Genomic DNA, 8,111 nt, shown 5'->3' on the forward strand with positions numbered 1-8,111 from the left:
ACACGGCGTATGCCTAAACATGCATGTACTGGTAGATTAGTGATAGTTGCCCTTTCGGCTCAGCCGCCGGGCGTTAATGAATTGTGTGTGTGTGTATATCAGCACAGCAATCCTCACGGTCAACTCAGCAAAACCAAGAGTGAGCTCCTACCGTACATTATAGTGGCTGGCCTTATTGTGCTGACTTTGGGATTGACAGCCTTCACAAGCGAGTCCACAGCCTTCTTAGTAGTCTGGCAGATCCCTGCTGCGGTACCTTCTTGGAGTCGGAGCCTGCTTTCCAAGTGAGCAAATCTGATAGGAAAATCGAACACTTTATCAATGGCATTACACAGAATGGCTTTACCGGCGTATTGTCCGAAAACGCGGCATTACTGATCGAAACGACAGCTCTCAAAGACAAGATCCAGGAATTAGAGGAAACACTGGAGAACATGCAAGCTCGTGTAGATGAACTGTGCAAGGAAAGGCAGGTTTCTACCATCCAGAAACCCTCAGCACGCAAGAAACGGGCAATGCCTCAATGACCTTCCTCATTGGCTCTCTCTTAAAAAGGTGCTACCTTAAAGACTCACCACTTATGATTTATATTCAAGACAGCTCTTTGGATATATTATTCTGTGAAATTTGCGGGGCTGTTGGCAACATTGTCGCCAGTAGACCTCGCCATGGCCCACCCATGGGCGGGAGTTGGGCGCCCATGGGGCCGCCCACGCAGCCCATGGGCGGGCAGGGTAATGGGTCGGCCCGCCCATGGGCAGCGCAGGGCGCCCATGGGCCGCCCATCAACCGCCCATCAGCGCACAACTTTCCCAAACAGGATGAATAAATCGCTGATTCAGCCCGTTAAATACCGTTTATTTATACACGTTATATTCCATACATTACTTGATGTCTAAAATGAAGCATACTTTCTATGTAAAACTGGTAAATCTCGCTGTATTCTTGTCCGTTAGATCATGTTTACAGGCCAGATGTTCTTTGAAGTTGAATATCAGCTGTTGGGGTCAATTAACTACAAAAGGCACGGATTCCTCTGAAGGTGCACTGAAGATATATATATCTATATTGCATTGTCCTGTGTATTCGGATCTTACAATTGCAACTATAGTTTGTAGTATATTAGATGTGTTTTCTATCAAAAGTAAAGTAATATTATTGATATCCATAGGATTTATCTACCATCCTTTTTTTTGAAAGCTATTTGAGGCAGAACTCATAGTTTAAAGATAAAACTATCAGACAAAAGCTCGGGGGGACTACAAGTCAGCGAAAATTCGCGGGAAATGGGCGGCCCATGGGCAATGCCCATGCGCCATATGCGGGCTGCAGCAAATATCGGCCAATTAAACCACTAGAAACCATAGATCAGCAGCCATTTTATGATCTATCAGCCTCACATAATTTTTTCTAACGCTAAAGACTTCTTCTTTCTCTTAGTTATAGCAAAGAAACAATGTAAGTCTCTCACTTCTTACTCTCTCTATATACTACCTTTCTCAATTTTGTATACTATGGGGTCTCAACTCTCTGACATCTATTCCTCGTCGGTCTACGAGGGAGGCAGCTCAGAACGCTTTCCCTACCCTATCCCGGATGATTCATTCATGCTTGACCCACCGTCTAGTCAGCGAACCCTTACCTCAGTTACTGACACCGAATTGATTCAACCCCCTCCTATTCCTATAGCCCTCGAACGCGTTGGACCCGACCGACACAAATCCTTTGTCTTATATACCGAAATGAGCAAAGACGACTTTCTCCACTGGTGGCTCCAGACAGAGCAAGGCAGCAAGCAGGGTAGCCTACAGGTTAACGCAGATGATAGCGAGAATGTAAAAAAACTCCATTGGGATGGAACGGGCAACACATCGGATATTTGGACTCGCTTCAAACAGATAGCCCATTATACGTCTGGCCTACCAAAGGTTATGTGCGAGAGATGCGGAAAGGTCTTGGAACATCCAAACTGGAGCTCGAATGGAACGCACTCGTTACGAAGGCATTGGGAGGGGCCGAAATGCCAGAAATCTGGTGCGAAAGCAAACAAGCAGCCTCATATTCGCCAGCTTATCAAAGACTCGGTAAGCATTTTTATCTTTTGAGACTTTTGTTCCTCCTTATGCTAATGATTGTTCAACATATCTTAGGCGTCTCATACTCGTGACAATACTATTTACTTCTCAAAGGAACGATGGGAGCAGCAAATCATGAAAACTATTACTGTTCTCCGGCTTCCTTTCCAGATTGTCGAACACCCTGAGCTACAGTCGCTACTCCGCATCGCCCAATCCGCCCCCTTTCCTCTTGAGTTTCCATCAGCCAAAACGGTACAGCGCCGAATTCGTGATACCGTCAAGGAGTCTCATAAAACCATAATCCAAAATCTTCCGCCGAATGCAAAGCTTTCAATTGCATTGGATTGTTGGACATCCCCTTTCTCTCAAGCATTCATGGCTATCACGGGCTACTTCATTGATAAGGACTGGAACTATCGTGAGATTTTACTTGGCTTCCAGCCACTTCAAGGAGCCCACTCAGGTGCTAATTTAAGCGCGGTCCTCTTGAAAATCTTCCAACAACATCAAATTGTCGATCGGGTGCTGGCCGTGACGACCGATAATGCATCAAACAACAACACATTGATCACTAGTATCCAGGAGTCAATTCAGGCACTCGAGCTTGATGAGCAGATTACTATAATCCGCATTCCATGTATCGCACATGTGATTCAGCTCAGCCTCAATAAGCTTCTTAGTCGGATCAAAGCCAATCCGAAAAATCAAGTAGTGGAAAGAGAGTGGTCGGAGAGTCGGTCTCAAGCGCTTCGATCGAGTCAACGAAATAAAGAGATTGCAAATACACTAGAAAAGGTAAATCATATTCCACGTCGCTTCGCTGTCGCTCTACTGATTTATTACAAAGATTCGTGGTTTAGCAGTTTTCATCAATGGAAGTCCACAACGCCGAGATGCTTTCTTGAGTCTTCAGACAGAAGAACCGAAACTGGTTCCGATTCAAGACGTACGCACTCGCTGGAACTCGACGTTTCTAATGCTTCGACGCGCAAAACGATTGCAGCCGATCTTTGATGAGTTCTGCTCACATTACGGGCATCCCCACTTAATGTTGGATCGAGAGGAGTGGCGTCAAATCGACTACCTTCTTTACCTTACGAAACCTTTCTTCGAGTTTACGACTGCTCTTTCCCAGACGAAAGACGCTACAATCCATAGCGTCTTTGGGATCTATAGCCAGCTATTTAACCATCTTGAAATCTCAATTGGCCAGCTTGAACCAAAGCAAGTCGCCTGGAAACGATTGATGGTCGACGCACTTTACGCAGCAAAAGACAAGCTCTCGCAGTACTATAACAAGATTGCTGAGACTCATAATAACCTCTACGCAATTGGTACTATCCTTGCGCCTCAATACAAGCTTGGCTTTTTCGAGCAAGCTGCTTGGGCGGACAGGAATCATTATTGGCGGACAGAATACCATAACAGCCTGAAGGAACAGCTAAAACCATACCAACAACGGCTTTATGGTAGTCAATCAACACCTATCGCCCAGTCACCGGTGACTCAGCGCTCAAGACTTCAATTCCTTCTTACAAGGCCAAGAAACCATCAATCGATACCAACCCCACAGCATGATGATGAGCTTTCACAGTACCTTAAAAATGGTAGGTTCTTCTTCCTTCTTTTTTAGACACCGTAATACTAGTATTGATGCAATTCAGGGACCGTTGAGGTTGATCCTCTTACTTTCTGGAGAGAAAATGAGCGCCAATATCCGGTGCTAGCAAGCCTTGCACGCGATATTCTCTCTATTCCAGCTACCGGTGCAGGCGTTGAGCGGCTCTTCAACTCTGCTCGGGATATCTGTCACTATCGCCGTGGATCACTGAATGCTACAACAATTCAAGATCTGATGATGTTTATGTGTGCTACCCGATTCGACATTGAAGAGAAACAGCTGGCTTTTGTAAAGGACTTCCTCACAAAGGAAGAACAAGAGATAGCAGCAGAGGAGAACGATGCTCAGTTTACGCATGATGATCTGAATGAATTAATTAGTGATGATGAAGAGGAGGATCATCTCCCTTCTGCTGAGGATGGGATTGCTTTTGACGCCAATGCCCCGAGAACATCCTGTAAAAGGCGAAGAAATGATACGCCTACGGAGCAACTAGAAGACCTAGGAGCAGGGAAAGAAAATGAAGATAGAGACGAAGAAGAAGATGAAGATGACGACCTTCCCGTTGGTCCAGCAATTCTTGAAGAAAGAAGTACTCAGCGTGAGCCATCAAAAAGGCGTCGGATACGCTCGAGGCTTTTAGATGGATATGAGGTTGATATGTAGCTATTTAACTGATAGATATTTGGTTTTAATAACGATGAATATGGTGCGAACTCTAAATGACACTTAGAATCAAGTTGAAGTCTACACAATATCCATGAAAATTCATCCACACGATACAATTCAATATCATAAAATACAGGCGGAATACGCATAAATTGTGCAAGTCACGGGGATTCTATATTTACTTTTTTGAAGGCCCATGGGCCGCCCATCAAAAGCCCATGGGCCGACAGTCAAACGGCCCGCCCGCCCATGGGCAGGTAGAAGTAGCCCAATGCGGGCCCATGGGCCGCCCATATGGGTAAAACCCATGGGCCTCATGGGCCGTGGCTGGCGACTCGCCAGCCAAGACGAAAATTCTGTCGCCGCTGGTATAAAGTAAAAATTAATTTTTTTTAAAGTGCTTTCCTAAAGTAAGCATTAATTATTACCAGCTCATGTCTGATCTTCAGTCATTTTATTCAGCGAGGAGGTACATGGACAGTGGGGCTCTGCCAATGTGAACCATGGAGCTGCTTGTGCCCTGTGCGCGGCGGTTGTTGATAGAGGTAACATCATTATCGTCGTAACACTATGCCGTGGCTGTAGCAAGTATGTCTAGGTTCAGGGGTTTGGGGCAACATGGGAATCACGCTACGTTTTCTTCGGCGACCAATATAGATCGGTCTCAAACAGGCCGACCGATGAAAAACCAGACCCTCAGTGTCAATATTATTTATATATACATAGATGGCTTGAAACATGCAAGATGGATAGAGTCATCTCCATTGAGTTGTACGCAGAAGTGGTAAACGTTGAGAATCATAAGATCTCAGCATTCCGCGACGCTCTCGTAGCAGCTGCCATACGATGTACAAACTTCCAGTGGTACGAAATATGTCGCGAGGGTGCGGACCTCAGAGTGTGTGGCGGTTGGATCGTATAACCTATGGAATCATTAGCCCTCCTGACCCATCGCCAAGGCTGCCGCTATATCTTACCTGGTAGTCTCTCGTTTGCGTTATCCGAGTCATTCGTCAGGTGGCGGCGTTCTGAAACAGCCAGCTGCTCTAACGCATGGATCAAAAGGCGAGTTTTTGTGCGGGAGCCTCTAGGTGCGTAGATTGGAAGCGACGGCAAGCAGGACATCCGAGCTTCTTCGCGTTGGACTCGTAACGAAACTGCCCCCGAGCTGGTGGTCTCAGACAGACTTTTCTGGATGGAGCGATATTCCCGTAACAGGTAGTTTTGTTTGCACCTTAATGCCTCGCCCGTTCGTTTCACGCCGAACTGCCTGAGGTATGCCCTGGACCTTTCCTTCCAAGACATCCTTCGGTGCCGATGCAACCAGGAAAGGAGGTTCCTTTTCTCCCATGAAGTCCAGGCGACCTTGTTTGTTTTAGACATCCTGGTTCTAGGCATTTTTTATGACAGGTAAGCCACAGAATTAGGATGGTAGTGAAAGGCGAGATGGTGCAAAGATCGGATGCAGTAAAAATTGTGAAGGAAGTCGGTTGAACTTGGGGGTGTCACACGTTTATCTAGGACGGGAAAGTTCTAAAGCGGTCTTGATTAATTGCGGTCTTCTGTTACAGCTATGAGTGCGGGCTTGCTCGACAAGACCCTAGTCGAATAGTTCTCCACCAGATGCATCCTGACCCTGGTCGATCTTTGGCCTCTGTGTAGATTCCGAGGGAGAATAGTGACTGCGAATGAGGAAAGTGCTGTATGATGCTGTTACCAGGTTGTTCATAGGCTGTTCTATTTGGCGGAAGAGGCCTGCAGTTTTGTGAGGTCAAAGTGGTCGTTTGTCAGTACACTACACCGGTTGAGAAACGGTCAATATCCGGGGTTATTTGCCGCCTTCGGGATAATTATTACGCCCAGTCATACTTCGGTTAATGATAAAAGAAAAATCAACGTAATGAACGGTGGTATATAGTTAAACAGACGCGAAACAAAAATGTATATGAATATAATAATAAAATAAAATGATAAAATTTGAACCCGGTGGGGCGTGACACTTAGGGAAGGGATAGCCATATTCAACGGCCGTGTCACCCGCTAAACTCACCATTTCCCTTTTTTTTTGCCTTCTTTAGTTTTTATTTTTTTTATTTTTTCTTTTGTCTAGAGGTACATTCGGAGCTTGACAGGGAGAGGGCCCCTTTGTTAGTGGAAATGGATGAAATTACTCAAACCTTATTAATCTGTAATATAGGGAGATACTGAGTTCAGGTACTAATTGCTAGGCATGTTTGGGTACGGTCACTTTTCACTTCGAATCTTTAAGGGATCAAATTCCCCCCATTTCTTACTACCCTCCATTCCTTATTTCACTGTTTCTCCCCGAACCCCCTGCTTGACTTCAAGACAGTTGCAATGGGTGACCAAAGAAATTCGCAGCGGTATGTAGACCGAATGTCTCAATTGCTTTCATCAGGTTCACCGGAGCCAAACGATATTTGGAGCCCCCGCACGTCAATCGCCGGCTCTGTAGACGACGATTGCCATTCTCAACAGACCGATGTATCCGATGAGGAAGGCAAGGCTACCTCCATGGATGGATGCAGTGATGAAGAGGGAACTCAGGGACAATGGGCCAAGGAACATACCAAGGAACGGGCCTTGGATGGAGCCAGATCCGTAAAGTTCTTGAAACCTGAGGATTCCACAGAGTCAATGGTGAAAATGATCGAATGTATGGCCGAGTGAGTCTGAAACTGTTGTCTTGTGAGATATCGCATACTAACGGCTTGATTATAGATTAGATGGGCGGGTGCAGTAGGTTTCCCTTGGAGACAGGACCAGAATCCCAACACTGACGCTTCAGATCTGATGCAAAGTCGCTCGAGGGCCAGGACCGGTGGAATCAGGGAATGCAGCGACAGTATATAGATATGATTGGTGCTATAGACACGTTGAGTAAAGATGTTGCTACATTGAGGAAACAAGTGGAGGCTTTGTCGAGCAGGGATGCAGCCAAAACTCGAGAGGTCGTGGGTTCGAAGCGTCAAAAGCAGTGAGGGAATACCACTATGTTCTATAGAGACCTGAAACGAATTATCAAGAACTTTGTTTCCACGTGAAATAATCCTTTGGCCTTCTCCTAGCGGTTACAGAGGTCACATGTCGCCTTCGGTCGAGTTCCGCGCCAGAACCGCAATTTGTGACGTACCATGATAACGATTTATCACCGTGGGTGGGGTTCAGTACTGTAGTTGATCGCTAGTAGTCGCAGACAGATAATTATGACCCCGATGCTCATTTAGACATTGATAGAGTCTGTAGGAAAGGTCTACGAATTGTTCGGGGAAAGCTCAGTCGTACCCGGATCGAATCAAACTGACCCGCTTTTCTTGGCATATCCACCGTTCCCTGCAGACCCACACACGAAGGGTAATTTTATCATTTTCATCAATCAAGCCAATCATGTTCCGGAGCCACAATGTCATGGAGGTCTACGGCAAATCAGAGCGCGTCTGTCATTAAATTTTTTTACCCCAAAACTAATACCACTTACTCCCAATGCTCCGCCAAATTTCGTCGCTTGTTTTCATAGGATTGATCCGCGCTTCCGTCAACTCCATCTCGCTTGCGCTGCGATGAGCATTTGGCCGTTGTGGGGTCTTTTAATTAAATAAACTCGAAGGCGGACCGCAGGTCAATATGTAAGTCCAAAAGGGCCTAGCTCTTCTCATGAGAAAAGCATACGATTACAAAATAGTCCCCGCCATTGATTCGTCCCAACCGTTTATTATTACCCG

The 8,111-nt window shown here is 46.0% G+C and overlaps 1 protein-coding gene across 1 annotated transcript; it reads left to right on the top strand.

The window, feature by feature from the left end:
• Positions 1-1,514: 1,514 nt before the first annotated feature.
• N7525_007394 (uncharacterized protein) lies at positions 1,515-4,365 on the top strand (the record flags this gene model as incomplete). The annotated part of the gene is made up of 4 exons (XM_061214059.1): positions 1,515-2,084; positions 2,151-2,873; positions 2,926-3,685; positions 3,743-4,365. 4 exons carry the CDS (start codon positions 1,515-1,517, stop codon positions 4,363-4,365), a joined length of 2,676 nt encoding a protein of 891 aa, XP_061068490.1.
• Positions 4,366-8,111: the final 3,746 nt, after the last annotated feature.

The sequence above is a fragment of the Penicillium rubens genome (genome assembly GCF_028828025.1).
Source record: "Penicillium rubens strain IBT 27055 chromosome Unknown utg000003l_segment0_segment0, whole genome shotgun sequence".
Taxonomy (NCBI): Eukaryota; Fungi; Ascomycota; class Eurotiomycetes; order Eurotiales; family Aspergillaceae; genus Penicillium; species Penicillium rubens.